Raw genomic sequence first — 21448 nt, forward strand, 5'->3', positions numbered from 1 at the left:
AATCTTTTGTTGGGGAAAAGAAGAACAATCTTTTGTTGCTCTGAAATTTCTATAGATGTATTGTCTTACCTGCATTCATATTTAAATCGTATGAACTATTGATTTTTTTGATTATTTTTAAATAAAAAGTATATGATATTTGATATTATTTTTCGGTTTTAAATATAAGACTTATCTTGTAGTGTATCGGAGAAATACCAATTATCAACCATGTGAGGCCAGAGAATAACATGCTGCTCATTCTGAATTCTGATACTTGTAGTGTTGTCAATAAATATTATGAATTAATAATTAAATATAAATGGAAGCTAATAATAAAAACGTTTCTTTATTTTTGTTTTTAGTGAAAAAGCCTCACAAAACATAGTAGTATAATCATCAATCAATAAAATGCTGTAAACTCTTTGATGTTTTGATGGCTAAACATTGTTAGGATCTTCTTGTTGATTTTTGACGAAGAAAATTATTTTATTAAGTGACAGAAAACCATTTTTTAATGGAATTAAAAAAATCAAGAAGCAAAAATGGAAAAGAACAGAAAATAAGAAATGCTGTCGCGATGAATCTCACTGATCTGTACGCTTCTCCAATCTTCATCTTCTTCTTCGTTTTCGCCTTCTCTTCTTCACTTACAATGCTCTTCTGATCACTTTCATGTCTCTCCCCACCAAACGCTCCGCCATAGACAACAACGCCGCCTCCACCGCCACTGCCACGAGCAGCTCCGCCTCTGCCTCCCCCGCCCGCTCACCTCCTATGAAGAAGGCCAAGAACGGCCTTCAACATCACCCTCATCAAGACTGCAATCTTAACCCATCTGACGACGTCGTTTTCGACCCCAAATCCATGGCCCTCGATGACGATCTCAAGACCGATGACCCCACTGCACTGCCGAACGCGCGTGGTGTCATGGCCGCCAATTTGTCCCGCAAAAAAGCCACCCCTCCTCAGCCCCCCCGTACTAAGAAGTTAGCTATCAAGCTGCACAAAGGTAAGGTTTCCATTTCTTCATTCCTCTTATGCAACTGCCAGCATTTTTTATTCCAATTTCCATATTTTGGTGTTAGTTAATTTTATCTAATTATTTACTTAGTGATGATGTTGTGGGTTTAGAAATGGATTGAATAATAATGGGTTTTTGGTAGTCTAATTGTTATTGTGTTGAGCTGTTGGCTTTTGTGTCATTGTAGTTGTGGGGAGTTTCCTTAATCAGGTTTCAGCTGTTTCTCTAACATGATAGGGCTTGAATAATGTACATGGTTAATGCAATCAATACATTTGTCTTAATAGTCACTCTAGTTCCTGGTTATGGGGATTAGTTGTAGTCACATTGCGTGCTATGTTTTAAACTTATGGGATATGCATGCTATCTTAATTCTTATTGACTTGAAGCTCTTTCGTACTGGATTCTGTTTTTGATCTGTTAGTATGAAGCGTTTGGTGCAAACTCTGTAGGTTTTAAGCAGAAAGATTTGTTTTTTAATGCCAAAACTCTTCTTAGACAACCAAGGCCAAAAGCAGCCATCTCTGTCTATGAATAAGAAAAGAATTCTTTTTTGTCTTTCACATGTATGCTATGGTGTAATCTTTGTTGGTAGAGAACAAAATATTTCATTCTTCCAGGCATTTAATATGAAAAATTGCATTTTAGTTTAACATGGTCTATATTTTGTATTTTCCAATGAAATGGTTTTTGATGGATGCTACTGAAATATAATAAATCTCGTCTTTGCCACCCTATTAATCTTCTTCACTCCCCTTCTTCTAATGTATGTCCCTTGAACGGACATGTCTTACTTCAATATTGACAAGTTGGAATGTTGATTGAAGAACGTGTTAAACATGAGGTCAAATGTGACTGAATCTATTTTTAAAATACAAATTCAATCACTTTTGTTTAGATTTTGTGTCTTTACCTTAAGTTCTTCTGGCATCTTGTACTTTTGTTTATGTTTTACATGGCAATAAAACATGGCGCCTAATGCGATGGAAGAGTATTATTATAAACAAATATTAAGTATTGGTTTTATCATTAAGGTGACTACAATATATTTTTATACTTTGTGTTTTCTTGTAAAGCTAAACCAACATTGCCCCCGGATTTTGAGGAAGTTACATGGGCAAAATTGAAGACTGCTATCTGTGCTATATTCTTGAAGCAACCTGATTCTTGTGACTTAGAGAACCTTTATCAGGTAATCTTGTAAATGCTTCTCTTATTCTGTTTATTTTTCATTAGATTTTAATATTTTGTGTGAAAAATCATCTAGCATCACATCATTAAAATTTCGTTGTTAACTCTACATTTGCTCATAGGCTGTGAATGATCTTTGCCTGCATAAAATGGGGGGAAATCTTTATCGACGGATTGAAAATGAGTGTGAAGCCCACATCTCTGCTGCACTACAGTCTTTGGTGGGCCAAAGCCCAGATTTGGGTGTTTTTCTTTCTCTTGTTGAGAGACGTTGGCAGGACCTTTGCGATCAAATGTTAATGATACGTGGCATAGCCTTATATCTGGACAGGACATATGTTAAACAAACAGAAAATGTACGATCATTATGGGACATGGGCTTGCAACTTTTCTGCAAACATCTCTCACTATCCCCAGAAGTATTGCACAAAACTGTTACTGGCCTTCTACGAATGATTGAACATGAAAGGTAAGTCTATTTTGACAATCTCAATTTTGTTTTGCCCAATGTCTTGCATCTGTATGTGTGCATGTATATCGTCCCCCCCCCCCCCCCCAAAAAAAAAAGAAGGGGAAAAAAACAATTGGAGGGTTTTATGCTTCTGTGGTAGGTACTCTATCTGGAAAAATTTAAGGTAACTGAAAAGGAAAAGGAACAGCTCTCTAATCTCTCCCTCACAGCAAGTATCTCACTATAGGCAAAGAAGATAGCCCAAGAAAATCTCTGAAATATTGAACTCAAATTGTATTTCACTCATATGTTAGCTAGTAAGGAAGCTGACACTGCAACAAACATGAAACAACTGAATATCCCTACATTTTTGGGATCACAGTGAAATGGGAAACGTGACAGACCCAGTAGTCCTCTTATTTTGCTAACTGACTCAATAAACACAACTAAAATGAATTTAAATAGTTAAATAAAACAAGACCAAGTCAGACTTTAACTGAACTCCTCTTATTTGGCCTCTGATAAACCAAGGTTGGCTTACTGGGGCTCTTATCATTACTCCCCCAGTCCCCCCCGAAAACTCGACTTGTCCCCAAGGTGAAAAGAAGGGTATTGCTGCTGTAGCAGATCATAATCTTCCCAACTTGCCTCCTCCTTCAGTCCAGCTTTCCAGCCAATCAACAGCTCCAAATGAGGTCCTTTCCAGCAGTGAGACAGCACTGTTTCAGGCTCCAACAGAAGCTCAAGGTCAGCAGAAATAGGTAATTCAGTGGGGGGATGTGAGGGTGATTGCCCATGAGCAGGACGCAGCAGTGACACATGGAAAACAGGGTGAGCCTTAGCAGTAACAGGAAGTTCCAACTCATATGCAACAGGTCCCACCTTTCTTATAATCTTGTATGGACCAAAGAAACGAGGGGAAGGCTTTGTATACCTCCTGTGTGCTAGAAACTGCTGTCAGAATGGCTGGATGTGCAGAAAAACTGCATCCCTACTTCAAAATTAATCCCCTACTTCAAAATTAAGTTCATGACAGTGTTGGTTAGCATGAGACTTCATTCAGTCTTGTGCCTTCTTCAGGTTTTCGTGGAGGAGACGAAGCATGCTGTCCCTGATTTCTAATTGAGTTGGGAGTTCTTCAGTCTGAGTTTCTCCTTTTATGAATGGATGAAGTGGAGGAGGATTCCTACCATATACTACTTTGAAGGGAGTGGTATTAGTAGAAGCGTGGAAACTGGTGTTGAAGGTGTATTTAGCCCAGCATAAAAATTTGCTTTAGGCACGTGGTTGATCATGAGCAAAGCACTGTAAATATGCTTCCAAACATCTATTAACCACTTTTGTTTGGCATTCTGTTTGAGGATGATAAGAGTTGCTCATCCTTAGGTGAGTTTGGCTCAATTTAAATAGTTCCTGCCAAAAAGTGCTTAGAAACAGAGGGTTAATTGACCTGGGCATGCCATGCAAGCAGACAATTTCTTCATAGAAACAGACAACCATTGATTTTGTAGTGTATGGATGATATAAAGGGATGAAATGACAGTATTTGCTAAGTCTATCCACAACTACCAGAATAGTGTCAAAATTTTCAGATTTAGGCAAACCCATAATAAAATCAACAGAAATGTCCTCCCAAATCCTTTGAGGGGCTGGTATTGGCTGTAATAACCTAGTAGATGACAAGGTCTCGTATTTGTTTCTTTGACAAGTATGACATTGCTGAATGAAAGTTTTCACATCAAGTTTCATTTGAGGCCAATAAACTGTACCTGAAAGTCGTTCTAATGTTTTCAAAAACCCACCATGACCCCCGGGAGGTGTGAGATGTGCCTGTTCAAGCAACTTGGCATGTAATGGCAAGCTTTTGGGAATGACTAAATGCCCTTGGAAATACAGTCTTTGCTCCACCCAGGTGTAATCTGGTTTTGCAGTAGGATTCTCTTGTAGCGCAGTGATAATAGAGGCTGTATGTGGGTCTTGCGACAATGCCTCCTCTAATTCCAAGAAATCCATAGCTAAAGGCACCACCATATTTAAGAAATCAGCATGTTGAGGCCTCCTGGAAAGTGCATCAGCTCCAATGTTCTCCTTGCTAGCTTTGTAAATAATTGTAAAGTCTAATGGAAGGAGCTTGAGAATGAGGCACTGTTGATTATTTGTGAGAGCCCGCTAATCTAGGAGGTTTATAAGGCTGCTATGGTTTGTCTTAACTGTGAAATGACGACCCAATAAGTAATGGCGCCATTTTTGCAAGGCTAATACCAACGCTAACAGCTCACTGTCATAAGCAGATTGATATCTATTGGAAAAAGAGAATCCTTTGCTATAAAAAGCAATAGGATGATCCTGCTGCAAAAGAATAGCTCCAATACCCTCCATTGAGGCATCACATTCAACAGTGAATTCAGAATTAAAGTCAGGCAGTTTTAGAATGGGGATAGATATCAGAGCAAGTTTCAATCTCTCAAAAGCTTTTTGAGCAATGGTAGACCAAAGCATTTTTCTTAGTAAGACTAGTAAGGGGTCGAGCAATAATACCATAGTTCTTCACAAACCTTTGGTAATACCCAGTGAGCCCCAAAAACCCCTGGACTTTTATTACATTGGTAGGTATCAGCCATTCCCTCACGCTACTGATCTTCTCATAATCAATTTCCATACCTTGTGCTGAAATTCAGTGTCCCAGGAAGATGACATGCTACTGTCCCAAGACACATTTCTTAAAATTAGAGAAATAAAATGTCGTAGCAAAGTCTGAAACACCACCCTCAGGTGATTTTCATGTTGCTGAGGGTCTGAATTGTACGCCAGAATATCATCGAAGAAAACCAGTACAAACTTTTGCAAATAAAGTCTAAAGAGATCATTCATGAAGGCTATTTTAGGAATGTCTGTAGCCAACACTCTAATTTGATGATATCTGAAACGTACACCAATCTTGGAAAAATAGGTTGCACTATGCAACTCATCAAGAAGTTCATCAACATTAGGAATGGGATACTTATCTGGTACCGTGATCTTGTTGAGAGCTCTATAATCAACACACATGCGCTAGGAATCATTTTTCTTCTTAACCAGTAAGACCGGGCTTGCGTATGGACTTGAGCTAGGCCGAATAAACCTCTTCTTGAGAAGCTCATCTACCTGCTGCTCAATCTCATTCTTCTAGAAATGAGGATATCGATGTGGACGCAAGTTTCTGGAAATAAGGAATAGAATGGACATGTTCCTGGAACGGTGGCAGGTAAGTAGGTTCCTGGAGTACAGCATCGAACTCAATGTACAAGTGATCCAAATCCAAAGTGCCAGTGTTGTTAGACCCTAATTTGAGCTCAGTAGAAATCATAGAGTGTCATCCTACACTTGAGTTATTAGCCTGTGGCACCCCCTGTAGCTATTTCTTCCCCTTAACCCAGAATATTAAAAACATGTCATTCCAATTGGCTTGAATGGTATTCAAAGAAGCTAGCCATTTAATTCCCAGGATCATGTCAGAACCCACCAAGGAAAAAGGATAAAAATCATGTTTAATACTCAAACCTGACAGAACAACTTCCAAGTCCTGGCATATGTGATTATAGTGAACTATACTCCCATCTCCAATTTGAACACCAAGAGTAGAAATAGAGCTAGTGGGCAGATTCAATTCATTTACCAACGAAGCAGAGATAAAATTGTGGGTTGATCCACTATCTACCAGGAGCAGGACGTCTCGGCCTAAAACTGTTCCACTTAGCTTCATAGTTGCCGAGGTGCGTCATCCCAAGATTGCATGAAAAGAAATCGCAGCAGTGCACATTTCATCTTCTTTGGCTTCTTCCACTGGTTCCAAGGTCTCAGGTATTGGGTGACCTTCATCATCAATCTCCATCAGAGAAAAAGACCTAGAGCAGCGGTGTCCAGGTCGAAATGGTGCACCACACCGGAAACACAAGCCCTTATCTCTTCGTCATTGCTGTTCATCCTCCAAAAGAGTCGGTCTAGCTAAAACAACCATGTTTGGCTGAGGAGAAAGATCACTGGCTGAACCTGCACAAACTGATGAAGAAGACGCAGCATATTGGTCACATGGAGAATTTTAGGAGTAACCATACTGGGCTGTGCGATTTTGGGTTAAAGAGGCAATAGGCTTGGGCCCACGAGACAGCCCTAACTTCTTCTCAATCTCCACAGCTGGAATTGTTGTCTTATAGACAGAACGCGGCTTCTGAATCCTCACATGTGATTGCAGCTCCTCTTTGAGGCCATTCAAGAACACACCAAGAAGACAGTGCTCTGGCCAATTCTTCACATGTGATGCATGGTGAGCGAATTCATGGGGGTAATCATGCATAGACCCCGTATGCTTGATTGCACAGAGATATTAATCGAGGTTCTGAAACTCTGGCAGTCCATAATTTTCTTAAAGAGCTTGAACGAGCTCCTCCCAATATAGCAAGGTCCTTTGCGAATTCATCCAAGAAAACAAGTCAAGAGCATCACCCTCCAGGTACATTGATGCAACATCAACCTTCAAATCATCTGGGGTCTCATAATAGCGGAAATATTTCTCCACCTTGAGTATCCACTCCCTCGGGTCACCTCCACTGAACTTGGGAAATTCCATCTTGGTGTGTGGCAGTCTAGGACCCCTTTGATTTGTCTCAGAATCATCGTCACTATCATCAGCAAAGTGACATGGCCTAAGGGCCTTCCTCTCTCGTGAACATTCCTCATAGCAGTAGCAGCTTCTAAAGTCACCCCCCTCCGCTATAATGTCCAAGGTTTCAAGCTTGGTTGCTATGGCAGCAAGGTGGTCAGTAGCAAAAGGGTCATCGTTTGGTTGGTTTTGGGAAGAGCGAGTCTCAACCATGGCTCTAATGCCAAAAATGGTAGGTGCTCTATCTGGAAAAATTTAAGGTAACCGAAAAGGAAAAGGAACAGCTCTTTAATCTTGCCCTCGCAGCAAGCATCTCACTATAAGCAAAGAAGATAGCCCAAGAGAATCTCTGAAATATTGAACTCAAATTGTATTTCACTCATATGTTAACTAGTAAGAAAGCTGACATATTTATAAAGTTGACTGACACTGCAACAAACGTGAAACAACCGAATATCCCTACATTTTCAGGATCACAATGAAATAGGAAATGTGACAGACCCAGTAGACCTCTTATTTTGCTAACTGACTCAATAAACACAACTAAAATGAATTTAAATAGTTAAATAAAACAAGACCAAGTCAGACTTTAACTGAACTCCTCTTATTTCGCCTCTAATAAACCAAGGTTGGCTCATTGGGGTTCTTATCATTCTGCCACCTATTGCTTTTCAATATTTATGTGCACGTGATCAAATGGAATACATACTCATCAAAACGGGATGCCAGTGTTGATAAAATCATTAATAATCATTTGAACGCTCCATGATGAAGCTACTAAGGAGCATTTAAGGTCAGCACTAAACAAATCACACACACACACACTACTTATGTTTTTACATTTCTTAAGTGCAGTGCTGGGGGATGGGATGGGTGGAATTACAATTGGAACACATCTCTCTATCTGAAATATAAGGACAGATCTTATCAACAAAAAAGAAAAAAAAAAGGAATATAAGGACAGATCTTAAGTAGAAAGGTTTTGTTTTTTGGAATCAAGATTCTGAGGGAGAGCCCATTCAGTTTAAGGGAAGCAAAATAGTTCAGGATGGTCTCTTTCTTGTGACTTTCTTTAAAACCTGAAATACCAGTTTACGTGAGGAGCCTGGATTATGTGATCTGGGACAGCATAGAATGGGATTATTATATTTCTGGACTATTTTATTTTGTTTGACAACCTGAAAGAAATAATCCTTGTTCTGCCCCCAAATTCATCTCGTATCAATCACCATCAGCCTTTGTCATCATGCTGTTCTAGTGGCTGTTCTATTTATATTAAAATTTGATTTTTTTTAAAAGTTATTTATCTACGGTGTTATTTCAGTGCATGTGTTATTCCACTCTTCACTGGTTAAGCAAAAAACATTTTTGGGACTTGTTTATTATTATTATTTTTTGGAGAACTATGGGACTTATTTATTATGGTATTAATAAATGGTCATTACACTTTTGGAATCTGTATACTTTTATGCTTTAAATATGACATGTCATTATGCTCTGTCTTGCCCAACTTCTTTGCCATTCAGTTTATTCTAAAATTTATTTATTGATTGATTTAATTTAACAGCTGTTGTCAATCTCTTACAGTGTAACTAAACAAAGATAAGCTAGTATTATTTTAACAGTTCTTTTATTCTTTTATTAGCTTTCTTGTGATCATATTTGCTAAATTTACTATTTCGGCCATGATATTCTTCTGCTTGCTTTGTTGTTTACAACTTCTGCTTTGTGTTTGGCCTTCTCAGATTAGGTGAAGCAGTGGATCGGACACTCCTCAACCATCTTCTGAAGATGTTTACTGCTCTGGGAATTTATGCACAAAGCTTTGAGAAGCCATTCCTTGAGTGTACGTCAGAGTTTTATGCTACTGAAGGCATGAAATACATGCAGCAATCGGATGTTCCCGATTATTTGAAGCATGTGGAGGTGCTTCATTCTCCTACTTATATTATCTTGTCAGCATCTTCTATTGACAATATTATGTGCTCTTCACTAATATTTAATATTTAGGGCCTATTTGTTTAAGCTCTTTTAATGTCAAATTCACTTTTTTTTTTTGGCTGAAAAAAATTACTTTCAAGAAGTTTTATGATGTTTGTTTTAGCTTTTCAAAATAATCAAGATATAGGAAAAAGCAGAGTTTTCACTAGTTTGAGATGAGAAGCTTCTGAAGATAATTAAATGTGTTAAATGCCAGAGAATGTTCATACAGGTATCAAGATACATAGTGATATCTTAAATTTTGAGAATCGGTGTATAATAAATCTTTTTTTTTTTTTTTTAATGAGCAGAGCTATATATAGCTATCATAAAATCTGAAAATCACTAGATAAAAAATCATTTTTTTAATGATTATAACCAAACACAGTAATTTTTTTAAAATAAAATCTCCTCATAATAAATCACTTTTCATAAAGTATCTAAACTATCCAGACTTATTTTTTAGGCTTGAACAAACAGGCCATTAATGAATGGGTCGTGCCATTATCTGTCAGAATTTTATTTCCATTAGGTTTTTCTTCACACTTCTAATCTTTCCATGTTTTACAATGTGTATGTGCTGTTGGGATATTTGTATATATCATAGACGAGATTGCACGAAGAGCATGAAAGATGTTTGAAATATTTGGATGCAAGTACTAGGAGACCTTTGATAGCCACAGCGGAAAAGCAGCTTCTTGAATGTCATATACCTGCCATACTTGATAAGGTGCTGATTAACTTAAGTTTTCAGAATTTCCTTGGGTGAAATGTCTCTTGTATGATGCGTTCTCTATGTTGTTTCTTCTAATTTGTTATCATGATTGAGTTGAACAGGGTTTCATGGTGCTTATGGATGGAAATCGGATTGAAGACCTTCAAAGAATGTATTCACTCTTTTCAAGGGTCAATGCCCTTGAGTCACTAAGGCAGGCCCTGAGTTCATACATCAGGAGAACTGGGCAAGGAATTGTTATGGATGAGGAGAAAGATAAAGATATGGTTTCATCCCTTCTGGAATTCAAGGCTTCTCTTGACAAAATATGGGAAGAAAGCTTTTTCAAGAATGAGGCATTCTCTAACACTATCAAGGATGCATTTGAGCATCTTATCAATATACGTCAGGTGTGCTCCGTTCATATGCTATCTATTATTCCAGCTTCATTTGAATAGTTTTCACAAATAAATTTAAAAATGTCTTGAGATTGACAACTTCTGTTAAGCTTGGGTTCAGCTTTTATGGGTATTTCTCATTTGCGTCAGCTTGTCATTTTTGTTCCTCTTACTTAAAATTGAGACAAACTCTCCTCACGCTTAAGAAGTATGTTATTCATGCATGTTTAGGGTGTATAGTTGATAGGTACTGAACAAGCTGGTTGCGTGGGGAACTAAGCGGGGAAAGTCTGATCGGAAATATCATTGGCCCTTTTTGGTTTGTCTTTAGATGATGGATTTGGATGCTGATATGATAACGAGAAGTAATGATGGATGATGACTCTAAGTAATAATTTATAGAAACGATTTGTCACATTCTGATAACCATGATTGACTTATTTTCAGCTCCAAAACATCTCAAAATGTGTATATTATTAACATCCATTGTAGATTTTGGAATCTATGTAATATTTGCAAGTTTACCTCTTGTATGAGGAAACAGCAATGATACTATGTTCAAAAATTTTTTAGAGTGGACACAATTAAGAACATTATATAATGCTATGCTAAGTAAAGGTGATTTTAAGGTTTTTTATTTTACATATAAAATTCACTTATCTAGAATTAAGTGCTAATAAAAAAAATCCATTGTAGAAGCCTTCTTATAATGAGGTAAGATCACTAGGTAGTTGCTGCTGTAGTAATGTGAACATTAGGTGGAAGTCTAATGCGAGGAATATTTGAATGTCGTCTTTAGGTTTACTCCTTACTTTACTGCTTTAGCTTTGAAGTTCAAAATTTTTTTTCCCTTCCAGCCGAGGATGAGAGACTCTTTTACAGATTTTCCAAGTGGTTTTGAATTCCCCTTTTGGCCATTTCCATTTGTTACTGAACTTTTCCGCCTGTCAGTGGCGAGACTCTGCTTTATCCATATTTATGAACAATGGGCTTTTGCTTTAGAGTGTTTTTATGAATAAGCTAAATTCACATTTATCCCTCTGCTGGTTTAAGCTTTAAGGTCAAGTGATTATTTGATGCATACGAATATTTTGGGCATTGAATTCACTCGTTGTGCTACCATGACAGAACCGACCTGCAGAGTTGATTGCCAAGTTTTTGGATGAGAAGCTTCGTGCAGGTAACAAGGGTACTTCTGAAGAGGAGTTAGAGGGTACACTAGATAAAGTCCTAGTATTATTCAGGTTCATCCAGGTACATTCAATGTTCCGTTGTGGGAGTAACAAATAGTTCCACCTTGATTCCTGCAATTTCAGTTTGTGATGGCATTATGTACATTCATTTATCTTCCTCTCCATACTGATACTGGGAAAGCCATTTGGCTTTATGGTTGTTTAAGGGCAAAGATGTTTTTGAAGCATTCTACAAGAAAGATCTTGCTAAAAGATTGCTTTTGGGAAAGAGTGCTTCTATTGATGCGGAGAAATCTATGATCTCAAAGGTTAAGATTTTCTACTCTTTATTGACTTTTGAGGCAAATCAGTTTTTCTCTATCAACTGTTTTAGTAGTATTAACAGTTTTCTTTTATTGATACAGCTGAAGACTGAGTGTGGCAGCCAATTCACAAACAAATTGGAAGGAATGTTCAAGGTAACCATTTTTTGTTTCAAAAATCGATCTTAAATTTCTGGAAAATGACTCAACTTTGGCTCCTAATGCACAGCTTAATCAATGAAGTTTTGGTAGGTTTCTTATTATTATTGTCACGTCTAATTCTTTTTATGATGCAATCTCCTCCAATTTTTATTCTTTTCAGACAGTTTTAGCATTGCATAGAAAATTGGAGGCTTTGCAATTTTAGCATTCGGCAAGAGATTCTTTTCTAGAATACTACTATTATTCTCCATTTTACAAAGCATGAGTTCACACTTTCCCTTGCTGCTGCCACTGCTAGCTTATCTGTCACCACCAAAACCATCATTACTTTTCTCACTGTCACTGGCACATTAGTTCTGCCCATTACTTGTGTATTTGTGCTGCTTTTGCGGTGTTATCTTCACTTTATCACGTACCATGTTTGCTACCACCAACATCTGGCATATTGTGTATTTCTGATGCTATAGCATTGTTGTGTCCATTATCACCCCGATGACAACCAATGGCATCGCTAAAGCTATTATAAAATGCTCTTCCACCATTGCATCACTACTGCCATCCACATCAACCAATTAACCAAAGGTTCTCAATGGGTTTTCTCTAATACAAACAAGAAAAGAGGGTTAGAGATCATAAAGCTATCAATTTCTTGTGATTAATAAATTTGCTAGTTATATACTACCTCTAATCCTAAATATAGGAGCTAGACAAGGTTTTTATTTTGGTCTTAAATATAAGATTTCAATTTACATTGTATCCCAAATTTATAATTTTTCGTATCCCTGTTGATTGTACTTAATGAGCTGGGAGGGTTTCCATCCATGGATAGGTACAATGCACCTAATTAGAAAGGGTATTCTAGAAAAGCAACACATATTTGTTACGAAAAACTAATGTGACTAATTTTCTTAATATCCATAAATTAGCTATCTATATTAAGGGCTGGCAGAAGTAGCATTTATGCAGTGGTAATGTTTAGAATCTAGAGAATTTAATTTAGAAGTGAGTTGATTGTTGGGGAAAAGGTTACTGTGAATCTTGGAAGGCTAGAGATCATAAAGCTATTAATTCTTCTGATTTCAGAAAGTATCATATGTATGTAGCCATTGCTTTTGACCCGGATCTAATGGCTCCAAAAATGTAGTAACAAGAGGCAAGTATAAATGGTTAATTTGTACCCTGTGTGTGCACGTATATAAAATCTCAAACAAGTTATTATATGATCTTAAGATCAAGAGATCAGGATGTAATTCAATTTAAATAGAAAAAGGGTTGAATGAAATTCTCTGTTAAATGAAGATAGCAAAGGTAGACGTGTTGATCTGACGTTACATGTACTACCGGTGTCCCAATGTGAATTTGTGTCGCAAACCGTGTGGCATAACGGTAGAAAACTGTATTATAGTTGGTTCTTTTGTTTTTAATTGTGCGAGCTTTTCTACAGACGTCTCACTGGACCTTTTAGGAATTTGACCATAGAAGAATATATGTTTGGAAATAATTATCAACTAAATTTGAGAAGTAAACAAATAGAAGAGACACAGAATTTATGTGAGCGTGAGCCTACATCCATAGGTGAAGGAAGAACAAAATACACTAACTGAATGAAGAGTACAAAATATGTGGTGAGCAACACTGAAAGCCCACAACCCCTAAAAACTCAGAAGGGCAGCTCACAAAATGCAATTATGCGTGTATGGTGCTTTGTTGTTTCTGGGGGATGCATGGAATGGCTTCTTGAGGCCATACATATACGGTGAAGAAATTGGCCACTGAGACGAGATCAATGGTCGGGATAATTTTCTTGATGGCCAAGTAAATTCAGTGGTGACTTGGTGGCCCAGTAAATTGCTCTGGCTCCAAGTAGGCAGGAAAGCCACTTCACAGTACCTGTTAACTTTATCATTAAAATACTTGATATTTATTTTTTAGGTATCTTTGCATAATAAAATGCATCTATATTGAGATCTCATGCTTAAATTTTAATTTATAGTTCACTCTTAACTAACGTATGAAAGATGGGCTATATGAGTTTCATGATGCACTATTGTATATTTACAGCTTCTCACAGATATCCTAAAATTTATTCTCATTCAGGACATTGAATTATCAAAAGAAATAAACGAGTCCTTCAAACAGTCATCCCAGGCTAGGACAAAACTCCCATCAGGGATTGAAATGAGCGTTCATGTCTTAACAACAGGGTAAGCTTTGGGATATTATCCGTGATCTTAAATGAATTTCTATGCACTTCTTGTTTCGATGAAGTGTAATTGTGATTGGATGAGTGCAGATATTGGCCAACGTACCCCCCCATGGATGTGAGACTTCCTCATGAATTGAATGTTTACCAGGTTTGGCACAAGCCACTAGTGATGCATTATTTATGTTGGTTGTTGCCATCTTTTTCTAGTGACTTTCTTGACATGGTGCTTTCCTTCCTTTTTTCTTGAACAGGATATATTCAAAGAGTTCTATCTAAGTAAATATAGTGGAAGGCGTCTGATGTGGCAAAATTCTTTAGGTCACTGTGTCTTAAAGGCAGAGTTTCCTAAAGGTAAAAAGGAGTTGGCTGTGTCCCTCTTTCAGGTTGGCGTTTGAAAAGCTTAATCTCCGTTCAATTCATGTTCTTCTGTCTTCTTGAACAAACCCTTCTTGTCCAGTTTATTTAAGTGTTTGCTTTCACATTCCCTTGTTTAAACATGTCATATGTATGATTTTTTACGACGCAGCACATCATGATTAGTTATTCTAGAAAAGTTCCTTCTTTTTTTTGGGGGGGGGGGGGGTAGAACTTATTGGGGATGTTACCTTAGTTGTCCTTTTTTCTCCATTAATTCTGCGTGCCTGTCTGTGTTCAGTTCTGACATTCTGGTAACTTTAATGAGTTGTGGTCTAGACTGTTGTTCTGATGCTATTCAATGACGCTGAGAAATTAAGCTTCCAAGACATTAAAGATGCTACCGGTATTGAAGACAAGGAATTGAGGAGGACTCTGCAATCACTTGCATGTGGAAAAGTGCGTGTATTACAGAAGGTGTGTGACTAATTGCTGAAACACCAGCTAATAAAGTCAAATTGTGACTATGATCTCTTGAAAACTTTAATGCTGATTCCGTTTGATGAACATGCAACAGTTGCCCAAAGGAAGAGATGTGGAGGACGATGACTCATTTATCTTCAATGAGGGGTTTACTGCTCCTCTTTACCGTATAAAGGTACAGCCACCGTGCTCTATGAATCATAGTAATATTGTGAATTGAATATCAAATTTTGGCATTTTTTCCTTTTAACTGAAGTCAGTTTATTTGGATTTAGCCTGTGACTAGAGGTTGAGATCAAGCTCAAAATGACTGAGGTTTCTATTTTACAGGTAAATGCAATTCAGATGAAGGAGACAGTGGAGGAGAATACAAGTACCACTGAAAGGGTTTTCCAAGACCGTCAGTATCAGGTCAATCTTCTTTCCCTTTCTCTTTCCAATTTCTATTTCTTCATGATGATTTAGCATTTTTTTAATGATTTTATGAGCTGTAAGATATTTGCATCACTGGCATGGTCTATTGCAGGTTGATGCTGCTATTGTGAGAATAATGAAGACCCGTAAAGTCCTAAGCCATACCCTTCTTATTACCGAACTCTTCCAACAGGTGAATTCCTTTTCCCTTTCACCCCCCTTAAACAAAACAATCTTTCTCAAAGGTTTTGCTGCGCAAAATGTAAGGAATAAAACATGAAACAAGATTTAAAAAATGATGATAAACAAACCAAACAGACTGTGAATCACCAAGTTGTTCCATGGTATTTAGATGGAGTTGATGTGGGGACTGGGGAGTACCTCCTTGGTATCATCCCCGAGGACAAAGATTACTGCAGACACAGCTCAAAAGATCCTTAGCCTTGATTTGGAGAGGAAAAAACAGAAAGAAAGGAAAAAAAAAAAAACGGAAACTAAGTTGTAACTTCAGAGAACAAGAAAACTCACGAGTTACCACTTACCACTGATATCTTAAGGACCGATTAAAAATTTTGATACATCTCTAGTACATGACCTAGTGTGCTAGATACACCGCGACACTTAAAAATACACTTGGATAATTACTTATTTTTCATGTATGGTTAACGTTATGCCTTGCTTTCCTATTGATGCCTGCGCTTCTCATCTGCTGATAATGTTGTGAAATGTGCTTTGCCTTGCGGTAATTTTTGGAGAGAACACTGAATTTTAGGAATTAAACTTATTTTTCTTTGGGTGAGCAGCTGAAATTTCCAATAAAACCAGTGGATTTGAAGAAAAGGATTGAAAGCCTTATTGACAGGGAGTACTTGGAGAGGGACAAGAGCAACCCTCAAATATACAATTACCTTGCATAGTGCGTTTCTCCGTCAAATTTCACTTCACATTCTCTTTTTCTAGAAGACATGGGAGAGAGGCCCCATGTTTAATCCCCATGTCCTATGTACAGTATCTATGTAGTTTTCCTCTCTTTTGTCCCTATCATTTATTGACAATGTTACTGTAATTGTAAAGGCTCAAATTATTGTCTGGAAGAAATTTTTTTTCCCTTTATAATCCTCTTAAAAAGCCTATTCCTCAAAACATTCCGGTATCTTACACCAAGCAAGATGGGAAGTATCATGGCTCAAGGTTATTGACTTGAATTTTCAGCGTAGAGGCAAAACATAAACTCATCAAGGGAGGATAAAGATGATCCCACACAGACACTGTTTAAGCCGATTTGTTATACTAATCATTTTGGAAGTTGGGGGAATTGGTGCCATTATCAAAATTTTTCCCTACTGAACCAGCTTATTGGTTTTATTTTGAAACTAAAATTAACTTATCTGTTTGCGGATTTCTGTCTCTCTCTCTCTCTTTTTGTTGAAACATTTATCTTTATTTTAAAAAAAATCTTGTGGTATAATTATTTAATATCTAGTAAATAAATTGGAGCATTGTCTGCTCAAGATAAGAGATGACACTCCCGGTATCCCTTGGGTCCTTATTAGTAGCAATTATTTAGGGGGTTTGTCTTGGTTATTTTCATAATACTTCTTTCAAATTAGGACAACTTGGGAAAATTATACAAGTTGTTGAAAAATTTAATGCCATTAACATAAATTAAATTTCATCAGAGTAGTTTTTCTATTCAAAATTCGTATCCTCAACTTTACTAAAAGGTTATCTTGTCTTTGTAGCATTAAGAAGACTTTTAGGTGGAAACAATTTATAAATATTTTTAGCAGAATCAATCATGAAAAGATCCCAATAGACTTGAAGCACCGAAAGATGCTTAAACTGATCAATTTTCTGTAGTTAATTTAAGTACATTAATCCTTAAATCTTAATTGTAAATTTGTTTTGAGTCATCATGTATGGCCTGGTTCCAGTAAAAATTTATAACGTCCAAACAAATTTTATCCAACTTATTTTACATGTATTTGTTGTCGTATGTAAAATTTTCACTTTAATTTTTGCATTAATTTTTTGTGTGTCTCTAAACCGTTATTTAATTTTGACTTCATTACCATTTATTTATTAAACTCTTGACTCGTTAAGTACCAAACATCAAATTATTCTTCAATCAAATTTAAGCTTGACGATTCAATTTTTTAATGCGTTGAACAATTTGACTTTAATTTTTATTCTTAGCCATTTCCTGTTCCAACTAACTAATAGCAACAAGCCGAATAGATTCCTTTTTAATTTCAATCTTGTTCGGCTTCTCACATTGACCAGGGTCGCATCCTATCGTTCTTTCTTCTCTTTTTCTCGTATAAAAAAAATTTAGATAAGTTTGATCAAAAAACTTACTAGAATTAGTCAGCTAGAATATGCTTCTAAGTTAAAAAAAACTTTTATATAGATATTTATAAATTGTTTATTAATAAAATTCTCACATCAATAACGAGATTCGAACTGACAATTTTAATGAATTGATTCTTTATTAACTAGACCCACTCTTATTATTAGTAAAGAAGAAAGAAACAGCACTACGTGCCCAACCTTTTCTGGTACAAACCCACTCACTTAAGGGTGCGTTTGTGTCATCATTATTATATTATTTTTTGTGTGTGTGTTCACACCCTCACGCGCACAAAGGCGCAATAAATACACACACCACAAAGTTAAGGTGTGCTAATTTTATGGATTCCTAGCGTCCGGATTTGAACATTACCAAGATGCCTTTCTGCTCTATAAAACATATACTTGAAAAACAATTATACCATTAAACAAGGATACATTCAGACGGTTGACATTTTAACCCGTATTATCTCACGCCAAGGATATATTTTAAGTTTTAATCATGGAATCAGAAGCAAAGAATTCCTAAGGCGAAGCATTTCTTCCAGCACCAAGTTTCATAATAAGAATTCTGAGTTGTTTGAGAACACCCAAAAGTGCTTTTACAAAATATTTTTTTCGCAAATTGAAATAAATTTCTCTACATATTTACTTCGTATACTGTAAAATCATTTCTAAAATCATAATTTGGTTTCCCCCAAACATCCCGAAATATATCTGCAGCTAGTTTAACAGAAACTTGAGATTTCATACCCTTTAGCTAGTGTCATGCTGACTCAATCAACACCACTAGTTTGATTCAGAAATCAAGCAATTCCCACGAGTCAATCAGGGTTACGAGCAAAAGCAAAGATGAATGATAAGCAATGCGGATAAAGAATAAGCAGATGGTCAGCAATTTTCTTTTCCTTTTAAGACATTGGAGCAAGAGATATTGACAGCACGGTTATCATAAAAAAAAAACGTTACTAGTCCCACGTGTCTGATCCCCACTTGCTATTGCCATATTTGGCAAGAGCAAATGCCCACAAGAGTATCTCTCTGCCCATAATAATCTGTTATGTAATGCAATTGTGTTCACAGCTTCACTTGGCGCCTCCTAGTTCTCTGGTTTATCCACCAATAACGACAGATAAATTACATAGCAACATTCTCCACAGACTGCAAGACTTTTCGAAGTTTAAACTCTATGTTATGTATATAATGGTGTAGAGTTCATTAAAAGAAAAAATTCCACTCATTAACTAAAGTTGCCCATCCAAAATGCATCACAATCAGGGCTCAACACTTTCAGACAGATGCTGCCCAAAGAGATCCACCGGCTTAAATATTAGATGCTACAGTAGTTTAAGGTACAGTTAACTTGATTGGGAAAAAAAATCCCCAAAATTCAGAGAGCTTCCGAGTTACCCCATCCATCAATTTGATTAATTTCTAAATTGCCATGCGTCGTAGAAAAACATAATCTGATGTTTCATCATGTTTCCATAGTCTAGGCAACCTTAGAACAAGTACTCTTAAAGGTAACTGAGACAAAGAGGCACAGGCCCCAGATACATCATTTTGACCATGCTGACAGTTAGCAAGATTCAACAAGAAGCCTTATTCTACTAAATGAGGCCAGTTACATCAATTACCCAACACCAGTGTTTCACCAAGAACCAATTCTAGAGATCCCAATAGATCCCATTCAGTAATTTCCTTAAATGTCCTTCTTGGTCTCCCTCTGTATCTATTCATAGGGTTAAATATGTTAGGAAAAATGAACATATAAAAAATGGGGCCCGGTTCTACACAATTCAGCATTAATCAGTACATAGGGCTTTTAATTACTGTAACAGTATTACTGGTGTACACAATAAATGAAGCTGATCACCAACAAGGTTCAACCGAATGATTGACTGCTGAGGCTATTAAAAGTGAAATCTAGCATCTGTCCTTAAAAATTGATTCTAGATTAACTTGCAAAAAAATATGACCAAAACTCATGACACAGAGTCATGCCACAGAGAACATTCATCAAGGAGAAGGAAACAAGGCAATTAAGATTGAACAAGTAAAATCATAAAAAAGAAGTAAAAGAAGAAATTACCATTAATACATTTCAATAACTACTACAAACGTTCTCCACACAGCCACTATAAGTTTCAGACCTTTGGTAAATATATCTAATTACATTTTATCAACAACATCCATAACATTCCAGAACAGTGTAAAACTATGCAAATAGCACCTGAGAGCTTGAAGGAGTCAGATCAGAGAAACTTTCTGGCGCATCAATCACATGCCATCGAACACCAAAGCTCCACTTTTTGGTACAATCCTTCTTTGAGTTCAGTCTAAGGATTTGACCAACTGCAACATGAAGATTTCGGCCCACAACATAAATATGGCAATCACAAGAATTCACAGCAAAAGGTTTGCATATTTGCTCAGGCAATGGGGGGCCCTTCTATGGCTTCCCAAGAATCAGATTCTGTGTCATAAACCTAACTTTCATTCTTTCAAGCTCTGAATGAAACAACAAATAGGTGCCCATAAACCACAACACTTGAACCTGTCCACCCTTCTCTAAGTCCTACAGCCATATTTTCCCAGTTATTCGTTCTTGGATCATAGATCTGACCTCTAGGAGAGACATAAAATGGCCATAACCAGCCCTCTGTCACCAGAAGCTTCCCATTAAGCACTGCAGCATCATAAGATGCCATATTTGTTCCCATGCTAGCAATAGAACGCCAACTACCATTGAGAGGGTCCAACACCTCAGCAGAATCAAGCTCAAAAAGGCCTGCACTGTTTCCCCCAGCCACATAAATCATCCCATCAATCACTCCACTGGCAAAAAATGACCTAGCAGTAATCATTCTATTCATCACAGTCCAACGATTTTCTGCATCTCGTATTTCACTACCAAGTCAAGGGGACAATCAACATCAGAGACCATTCCACCACATACAAAGAGAACGCCTTCGTGGGGAATAGAAATACACCTAAAACCATGGGGACAAACCTTATCCTTACATGGCATTGCAGGGATGCAGTGCCAAGAAAAGTGGGTGAGGTCAAGAACCTGCCACTGGATCTTTCCAGTGCACTTGTGGTAGGCAAATACAAAAAGCCAAGGGCCTTTCAAACCCAATTGCTTCCTGTGGGTAAAAAAATCTCTCTTTACTACCAAGAAGCATACGCCATCGCTTGCAGACTGCTCTACAGGTTGCATGACTCTGAACTGGAAGCCGGAGGAGAAGACATTGAGCGCAACATCATCAGGGAGGCCCGGAATCAAGGGTTCTTGGCAGTGAGAAAACTCTAACTCTGGTGAAGGATTTGAGAAAGAAGATTGGACCACAGCTAACCTAAATTTTGGGGATAAGGTCATTTGAGGATCTCCTAGATTGTGCACGGCGCCTGTTGAGATGACAAACGCACACGCTGCATCTTTCTCTCTTAGAAAGATACCCAAGCTCTTCAGAAACACTACACGGTTTACTTTCTTCTCATGCAAATGCAATTTTTCAGCAGATTGGAAAAACAAATTCCACTCGAATGATGGAATATATTCCATAATTTGCTCTGAAACTGATTCCCTCAAGGGTTTATTGCAA

The 21448-nt window shown here is 37.2% G+C and overlaps 1 protein-coding gene and 1 pseudogene across 1 annotated transcript; one reads left to right on the top strand and one right to left on the bottom strand.

Moving 5' to 3' along the window:
• The first annotated feature begins 576 nt into the window (after positions 1 to 576).
• Positions 577 to 16607, top strand: LOC114714354 (cullin-4-like). The gene is made up of 17 exons (XM_028899085.1): positions 577 to 991; positions 2080 to 2195; positions 2317 to 2663; positions 9030 to 9210; positions 9872 to 9994; positions 10102 to 10389; positions 11506 to 11631; positions 11777 to 11878; positions 11975 to 12028; positions 14132 to 14238; positions 14328 to 14388; positions 14492 to 14623; positions 14934 to 15071; positions 15172 to 15252; positions 15408 to 15488; positions 15604 to 15684; positions 16295 to 16607. The coding sequence occupies exons 1-17, from the start codon at positions 655 to 657 to the stop codon at positions 16406 to 16408; spliced, it is 2469 nt and encodes an 822-aa protein (XP_028754918.1). The 5' UTR covers positions 577 to 654; the 3' UTR covers positions 16409 to 16607.
• Positions 16608 to 20028: 3421 nt separating this feature from the next.
• On the bottom strand, positions 20029 to 21281 carry LOC114714353 (F-box/kelch-repeat protein At1g30090-like; annotated as a pseudogene).
• Between the last annotated feature and the right edge of the window lie 167 nt (positions 21282 to 21448).

The sequence above is a fragment of the Neltuma alba genome, unplaced genomic scaffold (assembly GCF_004799145.2).
Source record: "Neltuma alba isolate B1F8T4 unplaced genomic scaffold, ASM479914v2 tig00011499_pilon, whole genome shotgun sequence".
NCBI lineage: Eukaryota > Viridiplantae > Streptophyta > Magnoliopsida > Fabales > Fabaceae > Neltuma > Neltuma alba.

Coding starts and splice junctions, on each gene's coding strand:
- LOC114714354 (XM_028899085.1), top strand. CDS start 655: ATGTCTCTCCCCACCAAACGCTCCGCCATAGACAACAACGCCGCCTCC. Junction 2,664..9,029: donor CGAATGATTGAACATGAAAG/GTAAGTCTATTT, acceptor TGGCCTTCTCAG/ATTAGGTGAAGCAGTGGATC. Junction 12,029..14,131: donor AATTGGAAGGAATGTTCAAG/GTAACCATTTTT, acceptor ATTCTCATTCAG/GACATTGAATTATCAAAAGA.